Raw genomic sequence first — 23,697 nt, forward strand, 5'->3', positions numbered from 1 at the left:
ATGACTCCGGTTTTGTGTTCAGCGAAAGCCTTGGAACGTGGCACTCTGTGTACAGCTGCTTCTGCCCTTTGCCGAGGCAGCGCCCACAGCAGGACCTTAGTCCCAATTCCCTGCAAACTGACTCTACCCACCAGCGAGCGTGCCCTAGCTTACGCTACTAATCGGCACATAAACCAAAATGAGCAAGCGAAACAAGACCAAGTGCAGAATCGTTCGGACTCCTCTATGTGGTGGGAGGACGGAGACACAGAATGGCCTGCTGACCTCGTTGCAAGGACGTTCCCCCCGACTCCAGTCCGTGCAGCTCTACAACAGCAGATGCATCACAATCAACAGGGATATGCCGCAGGTTCAAAGACCTGTGGTGTATCCATGTATACACCAGGACAGGAAGCAGCTTTCTCAGCTTGTCATGCAGCATCGTGTGCATCGCCAGGCTCTACCGACAAACCACCTCAGTTACTAGCAGCAGGACCAGGATTGGGAACCCCACCAGCAGCAGCACACTTGGATATTTCCCCGCTGTTGATGGTCACCCCGCTTTCTGCGGCCGAACGGCACACCCTTGTGCTTCTTTGGCGCCGCCTCACTTGTACAAAGACCCCTCTCAAGTCACTTGCAGGGGAACCAGTAGGCCCTCCGCTCGTGGCTTTTGTAGAAGCCAGATGGGGTCTGCCGACATCTCTATTAGCTGCAGAAGAGACACACAAAGACTTTTTCGGATGGCTTTTCACTGCAGTGCGGATGTCTCAGCAGCACCAAGACCACCAAAAGCAGCAGGAGGATCCCATGGATGTGGCGCAAGTAGCTTCCGTTAAGGATTTGCTGCAGGCCATTAGGGGACATTTCCACCTCCAGGATGCAGCAGTGAGGCACGCACAGCTGCAGCAGCAGTCGGCTCAGCAGGGACTGGATAACCTGCTGCAGCAATGGAGGAGAGGCTTTTCAGATGTCGCTGAGCTGGACATTCTCAGCAGCACTTACAGCATGGTGAGCTGAGGCATCTAAAGAAGTAGACTGTGTATGCTGTGCCAATTTCGACGGTTAATCTTTAATATGTCTGCGCACCCACTTGGTTCAACTGCTCATTCTTTTTCTCTTACTGCATTGTTGCTGGTGCGGCTGCAGCTGTTGGAAATCGCTTCTGCCATGGAAAGCACCTGCGGGCTGCCTGGAGGCCATCGGATCAGCGTCAATGCAGAACATGTTTTCCCCGCTGCTACTGGCCCCCTGATGGCTTTAGCCCGAATATACTTCGCCCGTCGGGCCTTCTCCGGCGTCATGTCTCTTAAGAACAAATTGAAACTGGTGGTCAGACAGGGGCTTGCTGCTGTCGTAGCCGCTCCTCGTTTGACTGTTGCGGCTGCTGGCGCTTGTGTTCATTTTTTGTTCTTCGTGTACTCCTAGAGGTGTCGTCTTGACGCAGGTGGGCGCTCTTCCTGCGGTTTATTCCTCCGCAACTAATTCCCTTCACTTCCGTGTTGTACGGAACTGCTTTCTAGGACCTGACGAATCCGGAACGGTGGTTTCCTTATGCACGTCGGCAGAAGCGTTCCATCTCTCTTTTTCTGGGGCCACCCAACAGCGGCAAGACCCGAAGAGCCCTAGATGCCATCATGGCGGCCCCAACGGGGTGCTACTTGGGGCCCCTCAGGCTGCTGGCGCGTGAGGTGTATAACCAGCTCAAAGCCAAAGGCATCAGGTGCTCTCTGATTACAGGGCCGGAAAAGATCATTGACAGTGTAAGCAAAGACCCCTACAGGGCGGTCCAGCGTGCTACCCAGAAGGCCTTGGCGTGAACTTGCCATATGAAACGCAGGGGCATTTTGTTGGCTTGCTAGTGGCAGCTAAAGTCCTTCTTGGAGAGTCATGTGGATAGTTGCATCTACTCGTTCAGGGTCTTTGCACTAGCTTTATGTTTATATGGCAGAAATCTCTCGGTTATACTACTGTCAAGTACTTTGTCTGTTGCTGCTGCCACTGCTGCTACAAATGCAACAGGAAGCAACACACGTTTGCAGCACAGTCGAGGCAGCAGTCCTGGATAGGGACTTCGCTCTGGGGGTGTTGGACGAGGTTCAGCTTCTCGGAGACGCACAGAGAGGCCCTGCGTGGACAAGGGCTTTCCTTGGGCTCAGGGTACATGAGGCGTGCTGATGCTCTTGCAAAGCTACTTAGGGTTGTTTCGCTAAAATGCTTCCCCTGATGCTCGAAGTCCTTCAAGTCTTTGACAGCCCGTCGGTGATTCACGACGATTCGCGCTCCTGGTATTCCGGCGAACTGGGCACACACCTAAGCGCTTTGCTCTTCGATACTGGTGCTTTGCGAATGCTTTAATGCTGTTGTTGCAGGTCACCGAACTACACGTTTGTGGAGAGGAGACGGCTGGCCCCCTCGTGGAGAAACTGGCGCTACAGTGCGGAGACACAGTATGCAACAAATGCACACTAAACTCTCTCGCCGTACTCAAGGTAAGGGAGGCAGAAGCTATAGGGAGGTTCGGAGAGAACCAGCAGGCATAAGTCGATAACAATTTACAAGGAACGAGACTAACAACGAGACTGCTAGCAATGGCACAGAGTTACTAAAGCCTAGACGCTCATAGAGAGGATAATAATATGAAAGACGGACGCAAAGTCGCGCAACGTCCGCAAACTAGTTAGGCGAAGAGCGGGAAGCAGATATACACAGTCACTCCAGGCGTAGAAACTGAAACATCGGAGGAGTAACGAAACGAAAGAAGTGTGTAAGGGAAACAGACAAACGACCGCCACGCTTTTGTCCTTTCCTATCAAGTTCGAAGCAGACTTGACGCATCTGTATGCGCTGCAGGTGGAGGAGCAGGCCCTCCCAACTGATTGGGTGTCATCTTTGCAGGCAGGCGACTGCCTTCTCACTTTCTCCGTAAACGCCTGCTGGCAGCTAAAGAGCTTCCTGGCTACCAGGGGCGTCCGAGCATCTGTGTTATATGGACAGCTACCACCGGATGTCAGGCTGCGGCAAACTAGGAAGTTCAATGAAGCAGTGCAACTGCATATTTCGAAGCTGCAGGAACAGCAGCATCCAGCACTGCACACTGTGCCACTCCATTCAGCTGCTTCTATTAACCCATGCGCAATGGAGCAAAGAGTTATTACTCCTCTCTCTGATCCAGCAACGCCACTATCCTCGATCGCATCTTTGCAAACACCAGGGAAAGCAGCAGCAGGAGATCAAGAAGCGGGAGATTCTTATCCTATCCCCAACTCAGTCCTAATAGCAACCGATGCCATTGGTTTGGGGGTGAACCTGGCAATTCGCCGCATTATTTTCACATCGATTTTTAAGTATGATGGGGCTCACCTGAGGCCGTTGGGGGCGTCCGAGATCCGCCAGCTTGCCTTCAGAGCCGGCAGGTTTGGTGGCCCGTGGGGTTTACAAGGTGGCTTTGTCTGTGCTTTGTATGAAGACCAGCTCGAAGCGTTAAGAGGAATCCTTGAAGGTGCGTAGCTAGGACCTGCTCTAAGGCATGCGCGCTCATGCATGAGGGGCTTCGCTTCGGCGATTAATAATCAGGATCAAAGGGTGTACATAGAGCCCGCCACTCTTCGCTGTGACCTGTGGTGAAGCAAAGTGTATCTAAGAGTTGGGGTTTGCTCTTCCTGCTTAGGAAGTCTGTTTTAGTGCATGATGTGTGTATATGCTATGTGGAACATCAAGCTGCTGCCTGGGAAGTTTACTTTCTATGTAGAGTCTGCAGCTTACCGGAGAGTGGCTCAAAAGAGTCGTTTTGGTAGTTAAACGTTGTTATATGCGGGTGCTAGACATGACGTCACGCTGCCAGGTTTGTGGTGTATGACTTAGGCCCTGGTATCTCAGCACCTCCCCTGAATGCCGCTGCCCTATTGCCGGAGTCTTGGATCTTCATACTCTTTTGTAAATTCTCAAGAATCACATCCCACGAAGCTCCGGCTGCTATTATACAGCAGTAAGCTCTCACTAGCCCCAGTTTGTGATCGTTGAACGCGCAAAACCAGGATGCAAATTCGCGTTGTGCGGCCCTGTAGCTGTGACCCTCACCTACATCGTGTGACCCCGAAATCCGAATGCACCGTCTAAAAATATCGGTTCTTGAAATTTTATGCGGCTCAGGTTCGTATCTCTGATACACACGAGAAACCCTTACTTTATCCCCCCGGGAGCCCTGCACGGGGCCATTGCTGTCGCGGATTTGTTGAAGGATATTCCCCTGAGGCCTCATGAGCTATATATATTTTGCACAGCCCCCGTTTCCGTGTCCCGGCCTCCACAGCAGATAGGGCTGCAGGAACAGTTGCAACACGAGAGCAGAGATGCAGGGATCAGACAGGACACGCATATGACGGCTTCCCACGTAAATAGGACGGTTGTAGCTGATGATGAAATTTCAGTGTCACGCTCGGAGAGTACCACGGCAACAGGAACTGCTGCTGCTTCGGGATATATCAGTCTCCCCATGCAGGCAGCACTGCGCTCGTTTGCTGTCTCGCTCGCTGCAACTAGGCTGGTCATGCTGCCTCCGCCTTTTCGCATAGTTCGTCGAAAGGAAAATGTGCACCAGCATGTGCAGGTTCAGCAGCAGGAGAGCCAACTACGGCACATGTGCGGGCTAGATGATCCCCCTCAACTTGCAGCTGCGGCAGGTGTAGGGTTTTTTGATGCCAGTGTCCTCGGGCAGCCCCCCGAGGCTGAGGAGACCGAGGCAGCGCCGGCAGAGACACTGGAGTCTCTGAGAGCTTGGGAAACAATATACCAGGTAAGGCTTACTCACATTTTGCAAAACCTACTGAATTGGAGTAGGCACGCATACACGAAACAAATTGATTTCGTCGAACGTTATTAGGGCTGCTACATCAGCAGTCAGGCTGTGGATTCGGGTATGTGTGCAGGTACTGGACCTTTATTTATGGTTGGCAGACAAATTGCCAAAGGCCTTCACTGACGCCCCTCTTGCTGTTTCAGGGAAGGCCCTGGCGGCGGAAGTCATTGAGGAGGCTTTAGATAGGGGCGCGCCCCTCCAGGGCCTCGGGGAGCCAGATGAACCAGAGCATCCTTGAGAACTTTCCGTCAAGACTATCTGCTTTGAAACCAATGTGTAACATGCAGTTCAACTCTCTTGCAGCATCTGATCATAGGAGTACCTGCTGATATTGTGTGGGAGCAGGCAGGTGGCACCTGCCTAGTTTTTTCCGTACAAGACGCCACCTGAGGACATCTGATGGCTGGCTGCCCACCGGCACCAAGGCGGACATGCATGACTGCAGGTAGAAAGTCCGGTTATTTGAGTGTGCGGGAAAGGAGTTGGAAAAAGCGTATCGTTTTGCTGTGCCCCTTAGGGCCAATAACTCTTTTAATAGGTTTTTTTGGTGTGAAGGTTTGTTTACCTGTGTGGGACTCTACATAAGCACATCTGCATATTTGTCATCATTCGATTACACGTATGCTTGTATGTGTGCGTGAATCCGTAATATGGCTAACCTAAAGCTATCCTATGGATCTGTTGTCATAGGCATATTACACCGCTTAGTCAGACAAGTGGTAGCCCGTGTATACATGTATTAAAAGCTGTCCATTGTCGGGCATGCGTACATACGTTGATTTAAGGGCGTATTAGTTGGTTTGATGCAGTAACTTGTACATACACACATACATGTGCCTTGAATACACCGAAGGTAGACGACGCCTACCTGTTTTGCCCCCTCGAGGCCACCTTTATTCGAGTATTTTGATAAAGTGGGGCACTTGCATTGTATCTAAATCTATTGCTTATGTATATGTGTGTATATACCTAGAGGAATACGCCCATGTACACCCGTACACGAGGTAAGCAAAGGGCAGCCGCTTAACAAGCCGCAGATTAGCAAACGAACCGAATGCCAGGCACGCAGCAAAGACAAGCATAGAAGTGCGGCTGGAGGCCTCAAAAGAGAGAATCGATATACTTGAACAAGCTATCCTCTTGCAGCGTTTGCACATCAAAGATTTGGACGATATGGCCATCGGGGCGGAGCAGCAGCAAAAGGTCTTCAGCGCGCTCTGTCGGTCGCTGTGGGAATTTTACAGTAGAAGCAAATGATTCTGGACATAAAGACGCAAAAAAACATGGGTCGACAGTATTCAATAGGGGGAGCCTTAATAACTACAGTGTGACAGAGTACGGAGAGGCTCTTGGGGGACAATCCAGTAACTGAGCTGGCCCTGAAGTGTTTCGACGGTATTGGGGTACGAGTGTGCAGGGCTACGACTTTACTTCGAATATCTGATGAGCTTGTTACGCGTTTCCAGCCGCTGCGCGTCCTGGATCCGGGAGGACCACATCCTAAGACGGCGAGAGCGCTTGATCGAAGCTTGAAGGGTTCTTCTGGGGGTGGGAAATCAACGGGGGGCGGGCATGTGTTTGATGACCCATTTTCAGCTGTCCAGGTAACCCCAAAGACAAAATCAGCTGGTGTGTATCTGCGCCGAGCAGCAGCAGGCTTTATAGCATCGAATGTTGCTCTTTTGGCGTCTCTCCACTTTTGCAGCGCAGCAACCAGACAGTCCTCATGGGCTTCAGATAGCAAGAGGAGGCAGTAGGAACAGGCAGGTACGGCCAAGGCAGGAAGATCGACAGTTGAAAGGTAGTATGCTGTAGCACACGCAGTAGTGCCGGACAAGAGGTGAAGTGAAGGGGACACGATGCTTTTCGTCCACACGTCACCCGATTTCATGTACCTATTACAGCAGATGCTATCTCTATTGCAACTAGTGGCTTAGCTATAGTGATTTTAGCTTGCCTCTGCCAAACCAGCAAAGGATAAACAGCATTGATACAGTAAAATGGGATATCTAGCCCAAAGCACGTTTGTTCAGTCGAAGCATTGGGATTTGATGAAACAACGTATGCGGATGATTAAAGCAGCATTGGCATGATGGATAGGAGCAAGGCAGTACTATTGTCTAGTAAAAGGCGATACCTGTCGGATCCGTTTTATCAGTCAGCTGCAGGAAGGCTGTTAGGGGAGCATGAGGGATGCGGGCACCCCTCGACGACGTAGGCAGCATCCGGGAGACAGACTCCGACACCTGAACACAGCGAATAATAATGCACGGTTCAGCGTTTTATCTGGCCTCCACCTGCTTTTCATGCTGTGTACGCCACACCCTTCATGCCATCATCTCTGTGTCCTCTGTGTGTAAAACACTTCTGAGCTTCTGAGGTCTCTTCCTGTCTTGGTGTGCCTTGGTCAACTCTCAGCGCTGCTTTGAAATGAAAAGTGTAGCCTTTTGAAGCCATCTATCAATCTCTCTTTCCATCCCTTTGCACTCGAGGGCCTTAATGAGCGATTCGGAAGATTGGGTAATTGAATAGAGACGAACCCCGCCCTCATCACAGACGTGTTCCTACCTGCAGCCTGGGGGACCCTTGGCCACCCATGATAGAGGAGCCTGTGTAAGCATATCCAAGATCTGTTCCCTGAAACTTTAGTCCCAAATTGGTTTCCTCGTTTCCTAGCAGTAGCTCAATAGTCTTCAGCTGCTTCTCCTTCACAGGACTCAAAGACATCCTTAGCGAGGCCTATAAAAACAAGGGGAAGCAAACAGACGAATGACTATTCGCACAAATATGCACTTAGGAGAAAAACTGAGAGCACTAGAGTGTAGAGCATATATATATGGCTATACATTTATGTGTGCAGGAATGAATCATGCATAACCTCCTGTCCCTTCGCGTTTTTAAATCGTGGAGCTCCAGATAACTACTCCACACAGCAGAGGTAGCCGTTATGGCACAGAACGCAGCAGTCGTCACATCAGCGCCGGCAGCAAGAACATTGCGAAGTGAGCTGTGGCAGTGTCAGCGGTCTCAGTGATGGCGCATCCTTACTTGGGCCATTCCCAGCGCAAGGAAAAGCTCCATAACCCCTTTTCCCGTTCGGCTTGCAACGTCTTCGACAGCACCGCGAAGTCCTTTAAGACCAATAGCTTCTACTAATGCTGTAGCAGCAGACGCTCCAGCAGCAGTAACGGCAGCGATGCCTCGTGCTGCTTTTCCTGCTGTTTCCCAGTCGTAACCCAACGCCTCGGGGATGCACCGCCCAGAGGCAAAGTTCTTGCGGGCGACATCGCAAGTGTACTGGAGACAGGCAATAACACGCAAAGCTCTTTCACGTGTAGATATTTGAAAAGTCATACATATTGCTGCTCTTAATGATTTTCACATTGCTAGGAGTTACCTCGCCAACGAGCTTTCTTTCCTCTTCGTAGCTTCGCAGGATCTTCCCTGCTGGGTCAGTTTGTTCTTCATGATGCTGTTGGGCGTCCTGCACGGCGAACGGTCCCTTCTGTAGGTGGTAGGATTGCGCCACCTTCCACGCTGCATTGAGACAATCCGCGAGGCCCAAATTCATACCCAGGCCTCCTGAGGGGGGCAACCGATGCGCTGCATCCCCAGCCAGCAACACGCGTCCTCTAAGGGGCCCCCAGACGGTCGTCCCCTTCCCACCGTTTTCCTCAAAAGTCTCAAACAAAGCAGCTTCGCTCTGTGCATCAAGGCTCTGGCTCCCGGTCGCGTGAGCCTGTGTTTTGGGGCCGTCCGGAAGATACTGAGCAGCCACTTTAGCGGCCATCTCCCAGCCTTTCGCATCCTGAATTTCCACATCATTAAGGTTCCTTCCTGCAAGTTCTCTAATTAGACCATGGATGTCTTTCTGCTCCCAGGCGTCAACACAGCCTTTCCGTGAAGAATCAAAGTACGGGATATGAGCCACAAACAAGCCGGATTTGAAACAGTGACACACTACAACACCAATGATACGGGGGCCCAACACGTAATACAACATTCCCCGATTCCGGTAGCGTTGAAGCACTTCGAACCCGTGGCCCCGAATCGGGGAAACTCCTTGGTGCGTAAGACGGTCATTCACTCCACCACCAGGTGACCCAGCAAGCCCTTCCTGTTGCTGTATTGCTTCCGCCAGCTCTTTGGATCTAAATGTAATGTTGAGGAAGCGCTGAAGTGTGGGGGGGCCACCCAGATGTGTTCTTCCCCACTCCCTAACTTTTGAATTTGCCCCGTCGCACGCAACCAGGAGGTCACTCGTGATCTCTAAATGCTTAGGGCCTGCGGAGCCGTCAGTTAGCTCGACCGTGGAAACCACCGGACCCGTGGTGCCAGTTCTATTACTCTCCTGTCTCGCACCAATCCATCGGGCATTGAGTAAGAGCTGAAGGCTGCTCCTTTCTCCCTCCCCGGCTGTTGCTTCTTCCTTGCTCTTAAAGAAGTCTCCAGAAGCCCTTAATGCTGCTTCCTTGTACAAAAGAGGCAACAAAAGATCTTGGGAGAGCTGGGTCATCCGGCAGGGGCTGACGTCCTCCTTGTAAGTAACCTGGCCATTTGAAAGCAGTACTTCCTCACATCCTACGGCATCAGAGCCCACCACAGTTGGAGCAAGAGGCTGCGGGCCAACGCTTTCCCACGTATCAGCATCCACAAACAAAGAAGTAGCACATGGGCGGGCAGCAGCAGCGCAGAGGAGGCAGTAATACCAGGATAACTTTCAGACAATGACAGAGCAGCAGGAAGTACCTTGGAAATGGTCCTTTGCGGCGAAGTAGTGTTTTTGGATATTGGTGAGCTGTGCAGTGTATATGAACGACCTCCATGCGTTGAAACTGGGCGACAGCTCCTCCACGAGTCTGTCCACATGTCCCAGCTGCCTCCATACTGCAGGCAAAAAAAAGATTAGTTGATCGTAAAGCACACAGCTGTGTGCAAAATTGCTAGGCACTCCTACAAGTGACTACAGGCAGTTACAAACCTAGGTGCAAGCCCTTCCAGGGGCGTACAGGCAGAGAGTGCTACAGCACGCTTGAAGCGATGTGGCCAGTTTGAGAACTGTTTGGCTGGTTACTTGGCCCCGTGGCCACAAAGATAGCTATGCAGGAAGTGAGATACTGAACAAGCTGTCCTGACAGACAGCACATCAGCTGGAAAGTTTCGCAATTGAGATGTGAACTCGGGTTTGTTGATACGTCGTCACTTTTTTCCTTAAGTCACTGGCCATCTAGGCCAAGCTACCACGTTAACTGCGTGTGGCCTGAAACCGGCCCAATGAAATACAGAGAGAGACACAAAAAACACAGCACCACCAAAAGCCACAGAATTGGGCTCGACTAGCCACCAGGACCTCAGGACGGACAGCAGTATAAGTCCGTCACGCTTTGACTCACTTTCCATAGACCTGTTGGTGATGTAGTGCGCCTTCGGGAGGCACGTCGCTGCTGCCTGCTGCTCCAGTACAAGAGTGGGAACCCCCGATCGCTGTAGCAACAGGGCCATAGTGAGCCCTACAGGACCTCCCCCGACAACCAACACAGGAACCCTGGCCTCTCTGCCGCTGAAATAGTTGCCATTGCTGCTGGGTTCGGTAATGTTGTATTCGGCAGTGGTGAGCGCCCTTAAGGAGATGTAGGAGCCCAAATTAAAGCGTTTTCGGACGTTATAGGAGCCCTGAATGGGACCAAAGGCACCCTTAAAGGCTGAGAGCAGTAAGGGCCTCATCCGGGAAAAGGCCTAGTCGACTGTAACTGGAGGGGCCGTTGAATTATAGCGAACAGTAGGCCCGAGTTTCTTAATTCAGCAGCTGCATTACATACTGCCTTAAGATAACATGTCTAGACGCAACACACGAGTCATGCTTTAGAAAAACCTGTATGCTGGGATTTGCACGATGCGTTTCTGAGAGGGCAGTACTGCAGGGAGGCCCTCAGAGGTCGTCAATGTAGAAAGCATCAATAGTCCCCGTGAGGTTCGATCGCTAGGGTTCAAACGAAAAACGCATATTTTAAAGGCTGAGCCCAAAGGTACAAAGAAATCACTTTGCGGAATATGCGGACGCCCTGCCCACCAGTGGTACGACAAAGTATCACTTACGGCTCAGAGAGTCGAAATTTCCCATTTTTGCACCCCTAATCAGTTTATATTTCAGAAGAAGTTCCAAGTCTTCCATGCCGCCGAGACACCCTCGGGAACTCGTAACCCATGATCGGGGCCCCTCGGGAGCCTCTATGGGGTATAAGTCTCAACCGGTAGGACGCAAGGGTCACCCCCGAACGGGGAGCACTTAAAAACAAAACGATCACCTTGAATATCTAAATGCTGGTGCAGAATCCTCAAATGGGCCCTTTCTCATCTGTGTGCCCCCTGCCGGGTTGTTTCATGCTACAGTGATAGGAAAAATCAACTGGGCCCCGCCTCTCCTTGCAGCTGCAAGACCACCAAATACACCCCTAAAGCTGAGAGGGCTAAATAAAAAGAGGTTTAGATCCGATGGTAGCGCCACCACCATCTACGGTATGTGGAGTTAACTGAATAACACTGTTCCGTAGACCTCTAATCTAAACAAACCCTTTGCTCACAGTGTGCACTGCATCCATCATGAACTCCGTAGAGAAAAACATTTGAGCATAGCGACGATTAATAAGGATGTAATGACCCATCACAGGCAGCCATTTGGGGCCTGCCCGGGGACGCTGCTCAGGCAGGGTCTATGCGTGCATGGGCCACTGTCGGAAAGCCACATTGCAGAAAAAAGGAGAGAATGGCCATATTAGTGAACCGCCTAAGCTGGAGATCCAAATGTAAAGTAGGTGTAGCACTGTATGTGTTTTTAATATGGAGCCTCAGTGGAACGAGAAAGCTGACCGTAAGGAGGGCCACAGGAAGATCCCAAAGAAGGGTCCCCAAACGGTTCATCTGGTGTTCCCAGCTTGCTGCGACCATTTGCACTCCGCGCCCTTCAAATCGATGAGGGCTTAGCGGGCTCCACGACGCGAAGCGGCAGGGGCCTGTAAACCACACTAAGCTAACACCCGGCAGGGACAGAGCAGATGATACATGAGCTCGCCTTCTCTCGACCGCACCGACAGACCCTTCCTTCTAAAGAGCATCAAATGACTGCTAAGGACCTTCTTGGTAGCCATCGAGCTGCTCCAATCCAACAGACTTTCTCATGGAGGCAACCAACAGCTTCCCCAAGCCTACACGGGCTGAGAAGGGCGTTACTGGGGCCCACTGAAAAAGCTCTAGATGGTGTCCTTTCGAGCTCACGAAAATCCTGGTGCGATACTCTCGTTATCCTCAAGCTCTCAGCATTATGGGTGCCTAGAGTGTGTTACGGACAGAGACGCCGGACTCGAGCTCGTCTGTACAGAGTCATCGTCGGTGGGGCCTTCTGATTACTGTAGTTCAACCTCGGCGCCTGCAGACTTGAGGGCCTCAAGGGCCTTTTGTGCATCAGCTTTCGGAGCCTTTTCGATCACTTTCTGAGGAAGAGTGTCAATAAAGGCCTTCGCTGCTCTGAGATCCAGGTCGCTCCGCATGGTTCTTATGGTCTTAATTACTGTTATTCTGTTCGCAGTAGGTACAGACTTGAGTACCACAGTAAACTCAGACTTCTCTGCGGCAGCGGGGGCCCCCTCTCCGCCCATGCCAGCACCTGTAGCAGCCGCTGCTGCATTTCCGCCTGCTGCCCCCGCTCCTACGGGTGCGGCACCAGCTGCAAACATTGCTGCTGAGGAGATACCAAAAGCCGTTTCCGACATTCGTACCAATTCAGATACTTCCAACAAAGTCAAATGCTGCAACTGCTCCAGCACAGCCCGCACGCGGGGGCTCCCTTGAGGCTCCCCCTCTTGTGCTTCTGCTGCTGACGGCGGCCCAGCATGAAGAGCTGCGTGCCCGCGGAGTACTGGGTACCTCACGCTTCGACAGCAGCGGACAGCTGCTATGAAAGAGGGAGTGAAGCACTTTGACATTGTTGCGGTTCCTGCATTTTTTATTGCTGGTGCACGTGCAACTCCGACCCGAAGCAGGCCAGTCAGATTTGAGGAAACTGGTCCTTGGGCTCGATGCAAGCCCCTCTGGCCACTGCAGCTGCTGCTACATGATACAGAAACACCAAGACACATGAGCAACAGCAGCAGCAGAAGGAGAAACTGCCGCTGCTGTTGCAGCAGAAAGTACTGCAACATGGGGGCCCCTTCCCCCGAGGCACCGCCAGACTGCTAGAGCGGGGAAAGGGAGTAGAGTAGATACACTCCAAGCAAGAGTGTGGGGGTATTGGGAAGAAAAACGGTCGAGCTGCCGGGGTCACGGTTGACTGTAGGCTGACTCTCTCCTTCGGGGGGCCTCCCCAGTTGCCTTGTAGGCGGAGGCTACGGAAAAATAATGGCACAGTGACGAGTTCAAAGTCTTGAGGTGTGTGTCACCAATTAGAATATGTAGACCTTGACGCTTAAGAACTCGATTATGCGGCTTAGAAGCCACCCTCTCCTGGTGCTTGCGTATGTTCTCTGCGGCATGCGGATGGCAAGTGGGCTTTCATGCCACTGTACTCCAAGCCCTGAGCATTTACACTGAAACTCAACGCTGTGAACCATTAGACTCTGGATTTAAACACTAAATTGTGGACTCAACCCCTTTAAAGTGGCACTCAAAGACTCTACCCTCGGTTTCATTTCTCCCTTTACCCTCTCCTGCTTCGTAGCATATGACCAACGGCCGCGACGTACAAATACCAAATTTTAACCCTAAATCCCATCCTATAGACATGCATAAATCATAATTTCAAGAACCTGTATATTCATAGCGCAGGTATAACACGTATCTTTCGCTGTTTTAGCTCCTTATCTACGAACAGAAATTCTCAATACTCTGGTCCGATTGGCGCTGCAGAACACCTACAATGGCGGGTGAAAGCGTAGGATCCCATTGCTCTTACCGCTGGTGCAACCAACTGGACTTCCTCCCTTTTAAGTGCCTTCAGTGTGGCCTCGTGTTCTGCCGCATACACTACAAGCAAGGCGACCACGAATGCTCGCTGCCCTCCGCACCGGGCTCCCACGAAGGTTCCTCTGAAACGAACGTAGTACACCCCACAGGGTCCAGTACTCAGCTTCATCAGATTGTTTGTCGACGGTGCGGGCGCTTATTGGATGTTCCCATGGAGGAAAGTCATCGAGAGGCTATATTAGACCGACACAGACACTCCCTCGAGTGCGCCGCTGCTGCGATTAAGCCCTCATGTATGTTTGGTAGCTGCCAACAAAAGTCTGTGTCTCCTGCGTGCCTCATCCGCTGCATCCTGTGCAACGGCCATTTTTGCCTGGCACATAGACACCCGGAAGACCACCTCTGTGCAGCAGCTGCTGCGCAAGCAGAACAACCACAGCAGCCGTCGCGAAAGAGTGAGAAGCAAACGCTTCGTGAGCAAGCATCTGCTTCCATCGGGAGCTCCGGGCTGTCACATATCGTCAGCGGCCCTGGAAAGAAATCCCCTAGCACCGCCACAGTCAACGGTGGTGGCAATAAGAAGCTCTCCGCGAAAGCCGAAGAGACACAGAAGAGAATAGAGCGAATGAGAGTAAAGATGAGGGCCCCCCCTGCCCCATCTATCCCTTCGTCTTTTCAGCTGCCCTTGCGTGTAGATCTGCAGCTGCTACGCACTTTTGCTAGTCCACTGCAACAACAGAAAGCTGGAGAGGTGATTGTGGTAATAGATGGCAGCAAAACTCTAGGGTGTGCCTTGGACCGCATACTGGAGATACTGAAAATCCCCAACACGATGGCGTCTGCAGGAGGAACCAAGTGGGCACTATTGCTGCCGCAGCAACGGCAAACTGCAGGAGCGCCTGTAGACGGGGCTGCATCAACAGGTGGGGCGCTGGATCTCTCAAAGAAAGCAGCTGATACTGTGCTTCCAGGGGACACAGTATTGCTTTGTAACGAGGATGATATCCAAAAGGCGTAAAGGCATTTGAAAAATGCAGCATTTCGCCCGCCCCCGGCCCCCCGCAGTTAGAATATCAGCAGTGGCTGCAGCATTGCACACGAGCCTTACAATGCCGCCGCATCAAGTTCCTTTAGCCCGTGTTGCATTTCTAACATGGTGATTTTCGCTGCAGCGCCTTTATGATGCTGGCACATCTTATTGCTTTCCTAATGTGATGCGGCTCCTGCTGCTTTTGCTACTCTCTTGAAGATGGATGGATGGTTGAAATTGTCGCAATGTGGCAAATACTTTTAGGGATGGAAAAGGCCATCTCAAGGAAGCCACAGCTGCAGAGCCCTAGAACGCTGCAATACGCTCCAACAGATAAAACTCTAATTGCAGATTTTATTTAGGGACGTTTGTGAGAAGTACGGTCTAGGGTACAAACACGAGGTGTTGTCCAGCGTCATGAGGGTCGCAGACAGCGAGTTCCACTGCATGGGGACTCTCCTCAGTTGGGAAAGCAAAGATTCTAAGACACATAGGGTCTGCTTCAGTCGATGCTTGTGCTTCGTCTGTAACGAGTTGCAGCTGGTTTGTGTCCTCATTATAGTGCCACAGCATACTGAGACCTTCAGTATCATAGTTACAGTCGAACTGCAGCACTGAGTGAGCCGTGGGGTCGCCTCCAACACACGAGTTAAACCCCTTTTGCCCTACAAAGAGTTTCCCACTTGAGCCATCAAACAGAAAGGCCTGAAGCAGTTACAGCAATAAGCGCAGCCATGATACAAAGAATCATTAGCCATAACAAAGCAGCAGAAACATGGTTATACAAGCAAAAGGTATTTCTGCACCAATGCGGTGAGCCCCAAAAACCCGAACACACACAGTTGAAAGGCGGAAAACGTAGTGAAGGCTTTTGCGCCAGTCTTCTAGCACAAACGCAACATGCACCAGAACTAGAGACCAAAGTCGGCACCTTGAATCAGGTGTATGACACGCGGGGAGGCACTGAAGAGGCATACAGGACGGCCGCTGAGACTTGAGTGTGAAGCAAAGACACCGGTAGCGAGGCCCTTGCACCAATGAAGAACTTGCAGGCAGGGGCCCAGGCTAACCTGTGTTCCGTGACTAAAGTGACACGGAAAGGCACCGATAGGCCCAGTTCCTCTTTGCATTGTATCAAGGCACGCGTTGATGTCTCTCCTGTAGATCGCCCCCGTTTTGGCGGTCTCCAGACTGGGGGCCTCCAGTTCCGGATATACATTGTCAAGGTACCACTGGAAAGAATTGCAGCCGAGTTTCTTTCTCAGCGCCTTTTGGGGCTCCAGGTCTCCCAGGAACTCGTCTGAAACCGGTGGGGTTGTTAGTAACACGTATCGCACGTACTCGTCCATCCACACATGCGCCGCCCTCTGCTTGTTCCGCGATATCTCCTCACCAGGCACCCTATAAACTTGGCCTAAAGAGAAAAGGCAGCAGCGAACACATAAACGCATGGTGCAAAGGATGAGAAGGCAGAGAAACGGTCACCACTCTCTCTGCTTTGCGTTGACACGTTAACTATCAGGTGTCCAAAAGCTGTCTCCATTGAACCCTTTGAAGGTTCCCATATATCCTTCTGTCTACCAGCCTTTGTGGTACTTTTGGCCTGTCCTTGTCAAGAGGTTCATATGCCTCTCTCTGGTAGAGCTCTCGGCTGATGAGCGAATAAACAAGTAGCCCTAAGATTTCATAGAGCCCTGCTCTTCACGCTCCACGGTATTTCCAGGCCGAGAGCTTAATCAGATGGGGTGTGATGCCCGACCTAGACTGCAGAGTACAATCAGTGGCTAGAAATCGAATTTATGACTCTAGTCGAGGTTTTGGATATACCTTTCCAGTATTTGTCTGAGCGGAAGACATGTGCCACTTTGCTGCAGGTGAGGACCTCCAGGCTACCACCGCACATCCAGACCTATAAATCAGAAGCATGAGAAAATGCAAGATGGCAATCTGGAAAGCAATGATTCCACAAATGTCGCAAGTAATGTCGAAACCAGAAGCAACCGCCAACGAAGCAGGAGCAGCAGCAAGAATAACGCTAGGGGATGGCAATACCTTAAACGAAAGCTCAAATTCTTCCCCGGCGTACAGACGAAGACCCTCGTCATAGCCACCCAGCATATCCCACCTGTAGAGACAACGAGGAAAGCGCAAAACAGATAACCCTCCCAAGGCCAAGTCAAGGCTAATGGATAGGCGTTCATAGGGGGGGCACGCGCAAGAAAAGAAGACTACCAGTGGTATGTAGGAACAAAAGGTGTAGGCAGAGGGAAAGGGGGGGCACAAACGTAGATACAAGGAAGCGAATGAGTAGGAAAAGAGGCAGAAGGCAGTCTGTTAGCTTTACCGAGACAGAGATTCACAACGAGCACCAGATACACAAGACCGAGGTATGCCAAGTTCATAGACTGGATGTAAGGAAAACGCAAGAGAGTTTTAGAAAACCACTCATGGGAGCACGACATTGAAACCAGGGCTGCCACACAGTTTGGCTTCCCGCATAGCTACTTGTGTTCCGCACCAGTCCTTTGCGATGGCGAAAATACCTCCAGGCATGATGGGGCTCTCAATGGGGTCGGTGTCACTCTTGTTCAAATTAATCTTTCTTGCCCTGATATCCTCATCACGATGCATATGTCCCAAACTCCAGTTAAATGCAAGGGTATCGATGCCCCCATTGTGGATCTCAAACGTCTCAGCATCGATAGAGGCGATTCGCGGCAGGGCAGCCGTCTTGGGACTCTCTCGGATACGCTGAAGCAAAGGCTCCAGCCAAAATGGCAGGACCTCCACATGCGAGTCAAGAAACACCAGCACGGAGCCCTGTGCAATAGCTGCCCCTGCAGCCCGTGCCCCCTGCAGCCGCATCAGTAAACGCCTCGAATGGGGCATAGCGCTAAGGACAGAATCCCGCAGTAGGGTGAACAGAGACACTAGAGGCTGGTCCATAAGGTACGAGGGCTGTGTTTCAGAAAGAGTTAAGCTAGTCAACGACGGAAACAGAGTGCTCCTCGAAACGGCTCAGTTTCACAGCACCTGCAAAGCTACAACAAAAATATTGAAACTATCGACAGAGCAACAGTGTGCGTGGACGGCAACAGGCTACACCAGCAGGATGATAATCAGTGACCCTGCGACTGCAGCAGGGGGAGAGGAAACACAATGGCAAAACTAGAAAGAGTAGTGGCTTTAGGAACACGAACCATGAGGCCTCGCCTCTGGGGTAGCCTGAGGAGTTTGGTCTTTGGTAAACCGACAGCCACATATTCCTCCAGCTGGTTCTGCAGCCAGGGGTGCGTGGTGTGATCGGAGTTGTCATTGACAACAATAATTTCCTTTAAAAGCCCGGAGGGCGTTCTGTTGAGGACCGAGTGGATCGACCGCAGCAACACCGACAGGAGCTCATTGTGCAGTACGATGATAACTGACACTTTGCCTCCAAAAGCAGCAGACGATGGGGAGGAGGTAAATGCAGCAAACGTTTTGCGATGCGCAGCACAAGCGGAACTTTCGAATGAGGGGACTGCACGGTCCAGACTGATCGAGTCGCTGAGTGCAGTGTTGAAACAGTATCCTGAAAACCAGCAAGGTACAAGCTCGAGAGGAGCTATGAGCCCCAAGACAAGCCACGCAACATACGAGCTACAGCAGCAGAGTAAAGTAGTCTACAAGGATAGAGGTAGCAACGGTGGTAGCAGCGGTGGCAGTATGTATGTTATCGCCTGCTGGAAGTACAGAAATGGCCAGCGGCAACTAAGCGGGGGTGAGCACGACGAAAGAGAGTCTCATGATGCCACCTAGCCTGTAGGAACCCTCTGCTACTTCAGGAATCTCTTACCTTTGTAGGACGCTTCAAGCTGCTCACGATTTTGCTGTCCAGGAGGAGCCGACGGCCGCCAGAGCGGATCTCCCCAAGGGTCAACACCAACTCTCCCGTGGAGCAAATCTGCGGTTGCATCTCCAAACACCTAAAGCAAGAGCATGGAAAATATAAACAACCAAAACGACACCATCTGGAGTCTCTAACAGTCCCGTAGCGATTCCCCAGTATCATCTACACACAGCGGCCGGAAACTATAGGCGGGTTCCCTCGGCCTCAACAGCGAGGCTGCAGTCAAAGAGGTAGGAGCCCCCGTGCATGTTGTACTACGTGGGTTAGGTTTCCCAGCGACAGTGGCCCCTTGTAAATACGCCCCTTGAAGGGATGCCCTTATAGTCGAGGTATCGCTGGAAAAGGCCTCCGCGTTGGAAATTGTGTACCTCTTCTTTCCTTTGAGTTTCAAGGAGAAAGGCCGGCATCCCCTTTACTAGGATTTGTTTAGAGTTCCACTGCATGTTTTGTTTCCTTGAGGTGTCAACTGCATCGCTCAGATCCCTAAATCGTAGCAGGGAATCTCCCAGACCGAATCCCAGTTGTTGCGCACTCACAAGCCCACTGCTGCACAAAAATAGCACCCCCGCCAGCAGCACTGACACAAACAAAAGGCCTAAGGCCGCGCCCAGGCAGAAAGAAGCCCAGAGAGCCTTAACCAATGTCCAGGGTGCCAGGGGGGCCGCATGTGGCGCTTTCGTCGACTTTGAGCGGCGCTCTTGGGCATTCAGTGAGCCACTCAAAGAAACGTCTCCTCCTGAGGGGGAGGTCCCCCCCTTCCGGCGATGCACAGTCATCTCTGACTCGCTGCGCTTGGGTTTGTGAGCCCCCATTTCACACTCGCCTCATCGACAGACTAGTTGGCGGAGGCTACTTAAAAGAGAAGGGCCCTTAGGCCAAAAACTGGGGAGCAGCAACGAACCGTACAATCATGAAGAATTTAGTCAATGGGAGAGCTTATGTAGGAAAGAACAGTGCATATGGCCCCAGAAGACCTCCCAGGGGGGGGGCCTTAAACATACAGGAGACGGCAGACTCGGCCTAGAAGCGACACGTCGACGGGGGGACAAAAAGTAAAAGGCTGAATCTTGCAAGAGGAGAGAGTGTGTGAAAACGTGATGTGTTGAGTAAGATGCAACGCATTCAACGGGATAGACACTTGCGTCTACTGTCTTTGCGGCATGTTGCACGTAAAACTGGACGTGAAATACATCTTTAACGGTGCTACTTCATTTCGACTTAACGATTACGCACTCATGGCGCAAAATAATGTAGCTATTATTCAAAGAAAAGAAATATGAACTATGGAAATGGTGGAATGGCATACCGTCGAACCGCCCTCCAATGACCGTCTCACGGTGCTGGCATTTATGTTGATGCGCACCTACACATGGCATATTTCCTTGAAAAAACGTCATATATTTTTATAGTCGCCTTAAGTCTTGAAGTAAAGCTTCAAACAAAAACGAACAATCCGCAATGCTCATGAGCTTCTTTGTATCAGCTCACCTATCGACTAATTACTAGGCCCCTATCCAGAGTCCAAACCTTATCAGATGAAATCTTTGGAGAATAATATGTTTGGATGCATTACAGCCCGGTTTTTGCACGCTTTTATTGGCTTACTGCATTGTAGGCTCCTCAAACCCTGAGGATCTGTCCCCAAACAATGTATCATCCCCACATATGGCCGCCGTCTAACGAGTAACTCTCCCTATAACTCTGTATTTGCTCCCGTAAGACGCAGGTAATTACAGGCATTAATATGCGGATTCGTATAGAGCCCATCGTATATGCGGCACCCGAAGCCACACTTACGAGCTTTCCAATTCACCAGCTATATGTGACGACTTGCTTTGTGTGTTCGCACACTCTGTTAGTTGCACATAAGCGTGAGCTTGATGCACCAAGTCACATTGTCACGTGCATATGGGCTATGTGGTGCGTGAATGCATGTCTGAATGCCCGTAAAGGCGCGCAGGGGCTCCCAGCCTTGCTGCCCCTCTTCCCTCATATCGAAACATTTAGATGCACCGTTACAGGCAATAATGATATCGTTTAATAAACACTCAAAAACATCTCACGAAGTTTGCTTTGAGTAAGTATTCCGACACAAAGACCGTATACGAATCACCATAGTTAGTAGCACCGCATAGCTCAATGGAGCTTTTCCCCGCACATTCCCGGGTTGTCGGTGCAGTGTAATGTCACGTTTTCCCAAAACAGGTAAGTCTTGTTGATCAATTTTTGATTATTCAATAACCTGACTTTATTTAGCAAAAATCTGAAAGGGTATATCCCCTGCCGACGGAAGTAGACGGATTTACTCCACTTGTTGAGACACGGCTGGCCTCCAAGCTAGTATGAGCGCAGTAGTTTCACAGTTGAAAGGCAGGCATGACCTGTCAGCTGACTGTAAACCGGACAGGAGTATATTGAGGAGTTTATGCAGACCAGAAAGCTAGGGTAGCCGTAAGGATCGGCAAGCAATCGGATATTTCATCAGCCGGCAGGGGAAGTTTATGGCTTTGTACCCGGCATGTGACTTAGGTCATATGTATACTTAGAGGGAAAAATTTTGGTGATGGCTATATTGCTGTGAAGGTAATTGTCTGCCTGCACGGATTGTCGTAGTTCAAGCCTTCAATCAACCCGGTGTAATTGGTGGAAGCCGAATTACGCTCGAGTACAAGGTTTAGGAGACTTGAGAAACCTTGAGCAGGAGAATCCATCAATAGATCGGTATATCGAGAAATATGAAACTTCCATTTGCACCGGTCACAGAGTAGACGAACAGCTGCTTTTTCACTTATCTGTATCAGCCTACTCAATGCGTCGAATGAGATGGTCGCAGGGTGGGTCAACTCTAAGCCTCTGAGCAAAAGCACAATGAAATGACACAAACGTTCCTTGTAGCTGACATTATATGGAACACCTTAAACGCTATGCGGATCAACAGTCTACAATACGTTCGAGTCTACAGACATATCCTTATAATTTCCATTCATCCTGATAACAGCGACAAAACGGCCCTTCCAAGTGGCGCTCGCAAAGCCGACTATGCCTGTATGCTCAGAAGTTATTACTGCCCCACATTAATTGAACATCAAAGTACTGGGGAACCACAATGAGCCTATCAAGCAGGGTGCAAGAGCTGTGTACATGGACGATGTCTGAATCTATAACTGAAACATTCAACAGGCACCTTTACACCCTCTGCGCTTCACTTATAAAAGCAGGGGCATGTGAAGCCCTGCAAGTGTTTGTTTTGGATGCGAGCAGTAGTATTTCGTAATAGCGCCTTTTGCGGATTACCTCACAATAGTTTTGCTTTTAAAGGAAATTGACCTTGAGTGTAAAGGATATGTTTAAAATACTCAAAAAACTGAAGCATACTTTCGACCTAGCTATTTCTGGCTTTAGCGGCATTGATGCCCACTGGCTCAATTGATATTTAATAACCCCAAAACACCCACTCGGCTTGCACGGAGCAATACACCCTTGTACAAGCTGGCCAAACACAGAAAGTTCTAAGCGTGCTGCACGACACCATCACACTTTTACTACAGTGTTTTGGGGGCAAGAACTTCACTAAACTCGTAAAACATCGGGGCTGAGTTCAAGGCTGCATTCGTATCCTCGTAGGCCAGAATCAACTCGAAATCATGCCCCAAGGCCAACAGAACGTTTCGGGAGCATAACCGTGTCTTAGTATTGTAACGACGGAGGAATACTTGTTTACTTAGAGGAAGTTCTGGTTTACAGACATGATAAACCTCCGCATGCCAAATCGTTGACAGTATTGGAGATTCGATGACCCGGCTAATTATATCTAGTCGAAAAACAGCATTTTCGTTCTTCCTTAAATAATCAATCCATAATGAGGGTAAGATTACGGAATAGCCCCTGCTTGTTAGGACAACACTGTTGAAATATTGCAAAGGAGATTCTAGAAGACCACCCAGGTGAGGCAACTTCTCCACACCGCGAACAACTGCCACTTTTTTACGAAGTACAGCGTTTGCAGATATTTCAAGGTCCTTTGCAGGGCTCATGAATAAAGGCGGGTTGTTTACTGGACTGGGAAGCATAGAGCAGCGGCGATGGCCGTGGAACACAGTCTTGTCCACATCACGAACTTGTATGGTCCCTACCGTAAGTCGCCGTATGGTGTGGTGGAAGTCGCATCGCAGTAAGCAGCTGGACGATTCCGGAACTGTAAAAGGAACATTTTGGATTCATGAAAAACAAGACACTTGATGCTCAGTGTGTATGCAGTAGATGAACGAGAACGGATAGCCCTAATGCGGGTTCTGGCCCAGACGAGGAACCTGCTTGTGGTTGCGACAATCTCAGTATAGAGATACTACCAAGCTTTGCAGTACGTGTTCGAGCTAGAGTGAACGCGATCCATGCAACCACGCATGATAAGATGCCATAATGGAAGTTCAGGGTCCACTCATCGAATACAACCCTGGTGTGAGCAAGGGGAACGCCGATGCGCTTGCTCATTTCACACAGTGAAGCACTGTCGATACAGTGAAGCTAAGATGGGTTTGCTTTTATTGCTTTCGATATCATGTCCAGAGAACTATCCTCCAGCTTACACTAAGGCCCTCACTATCAGACGAAGAAAGGCAACAGCCCCTTTAAAATCCTTATTCCTGGAATTTGGTGGTGTAAATATGTGTAGCACATTTGCGATTAAAGAATCTCACTGCAGTCAGCGCAGGCCAACAACTGCATGCATTGACAGCGAATGCTCAGTGGACAGTAGGCGAATTCGAATTTTGTCGCGGCGTACTTGTGATCTGCATCGATGGAGTCTGGCGCGTCTTTGCTTCCTTCGACCACGTCTGTCACCAGTACATCCTATACCAATCGACCATCCTACAGGTCACAACTTTATTACAAAATTCCCGAGATGCATGTCACACAATTCTATTGGTGCGACATGCACAGCGACGCCAAGTAATACGTGAAATCGTTGTCCCGCTGTGGGGGAGA

At 50.6% G+C, this 23,697-nt stretch overlaps 4 protein-coding genes across 4 annotated transcripts; 1 reads left to right on the forward strand and 3 right to left on the reverse strand.

Annotated features, from left to right (window-relative positions):
* Window positions 1–5,075, forward strand: LOC34618781. The gene is made up of 9 exons (XM_026337405.1): window positions 1–990; window positions 1,129–1,311; window positions 1,503–1,742; window positions 2,002–2,148; window positions 2,298–2,471; window positions 2,833–3,481; window positions 3,844–3,967; window positions 4,132–4,774; window positions 4,908–5,075. The coding sequence occupies exons 1-9, from the start codon at window positions 1–3 to the stop codon at window positions 5,073–5,075; spliced, it is 3,318 nt and encodes a 1,105-aa protein (XP_026193190.1).
* Window positions 5,076–6,044: 969 nt separating this feature from the next.
* Window positions 6,045–10,393, reverse strand: LOC34618780. Its single transcript, XM_026337406.1, has 7 exons — window positions 10,231–10,393; window positions 9,587–9,724; window positions 8,235–9,418; window positions 7,886–8,134; window positions 7,406–7,576; window positions 6,975–7,083; window positions 6,045–6,646 (listed from the first exon to the last, which is right to left on the reverse strand). The coding sequence occupies exons 1-7, from the start codon at window positions 10,337–10,339 to the stop codon at window positions 6,045–6,047; spliced, it is 2,562 nt and encodes an 853-aa protein (XP_026193191.1). The 5' UTR covers window positions 10,340–10,393.
* A 1,844-nt stretch (window positions 10,394–12,237) lies between these two features.
* On the reverse strand, window positions 12,238–12,816 carry LOC34618779 (50S ribosomal protein L7/L12). Its single transcript, XM_022732097.1, has one exon. It carries the CDS (start codon window positions 12,814–12,816, stop codon window positions 12,238–12,240), a length of 579 nt encoding a protein of 192 aa, XP_022587906.1.
* A 2,390-nt stretch (window positions 12,817–15,206) lies between these two features.
* Window positions 15,207–19,487, reverse strand: LOC34618777 (inactive polypeptide N-acetylgalactosaminyltransferase-like protein 5). Its single transcript, XM_026337408.1, has 8 exons — window positions 19,080–19,487; window positions 18,658–18,787; window positions 18,023–18,393; window positions 17,341–17,675; window positions 16,875–16,947; window positions 16,650–16,731; window positions 15,893–16,230; window positions 15,207–15,527 (listed from the first exon to the last, which is right to left on the reverse strand). Exons 1-8 carry the CDS (start codon window positions 19,485–19,487, stop codon window positions 15,207–15,209), a joined length of 2,058 nt encoding a protein of 685 aa, XP_026193193.1.
* Window positions 19,488–23,697: the final 4,210 nt, after the last annotated feature.

Source organism: Cyclospora cayetanensis, unplaced genomic scaffold, assembly GCF_002999335.1.
Source record: "Cyclospora cayetanensis isolate NF1_C8 unplaced genomic scaffold, CcayRef3 CcayRef3_contig_180, whole genome shotgun sequence".
Lineage (NCBI taxonomy): Eukaryota > Apicomplexa > Conoidasida > Eucoccidiorida > Eimeriidae > Cyclospora > Cyclospora cayetanensis.

Excerpts from the sequence above, each read along its gene's own strand:
- LOC34618781 (XM_026337405.1), top strand. The coding sequence starts at position 1 with ATGACTCCGGTTTTGTGTTCAGCGAAAGCCTTGGAACGTGGCACTCTG. Across the intron at positions 1,743-2,001 it reads CGGAAAAGATCATTGACAGT|GAAGCAACACACGTTTGCAG; the intron begins GTAAGCAAAGAC and ends CAAATGCAACAG. Across the intron at positions 2,149-2,297 it reads TTGGGCTCAGGGTACATGAG|CGCTTTGCTCTTCGATACTG; the intron begins GCGTGCTGATGC and ends CACACACCTAAG.
- LOC34618780 (XM_026337406.1), bottom strand. The coding sequence starts at position 10,339 with ATGGCCCTGTTGCTACAGCGATCGGGGGTTCCCACTCTTGTACTGGAG. Across the intron at positions 9,725-10,230 it reads CACCAACAGGTCTATGGAAA|TATGGAGGCAGCTGGGACAT; the intron begins GTGAGTCAAAGC and ends TTTTGCCTGCAG. Across the intron at positions 7,577-7,885 it reads TTGCGCTGGGAATGGCCCAA|GCCTCGCTAAGGATGTCTTT; the intron begins GTAAGGATGCGC and ends TTGTTTTTATAG.
- LOC34618779 (XM_022732097.1), bottom strand. The coding sequence starts at position 12,816 with ATGTCAAAGTGCTTCACTCCCTCTTTCATAGCAGCTGTCCGCTGCTGT.
- LOC34618777 (XM_026337408.1), bottom strand. The coding sequence starts at position 19,487 with ATGACTGTGCATCGCCGGAAGGGGGGGACCTCCCCCTCAGGAGGAGAC. Across the intron at positions 16,732-16,874 it reads AATTTGAGCTTTCGTTTAAG|GTCTGGATGTGCGGTGGTAG; the intron begins GTATTGCCATCC and ends TCTGATTTATAG. Across the intron at positions 16,231-16,649 it reads CTCAGACAAATACTGGAAAG|TTTATAGGGTGCCTGGTGAG; the intron begins GTATATCCAAAA and ends CTTTAGGCCAAG.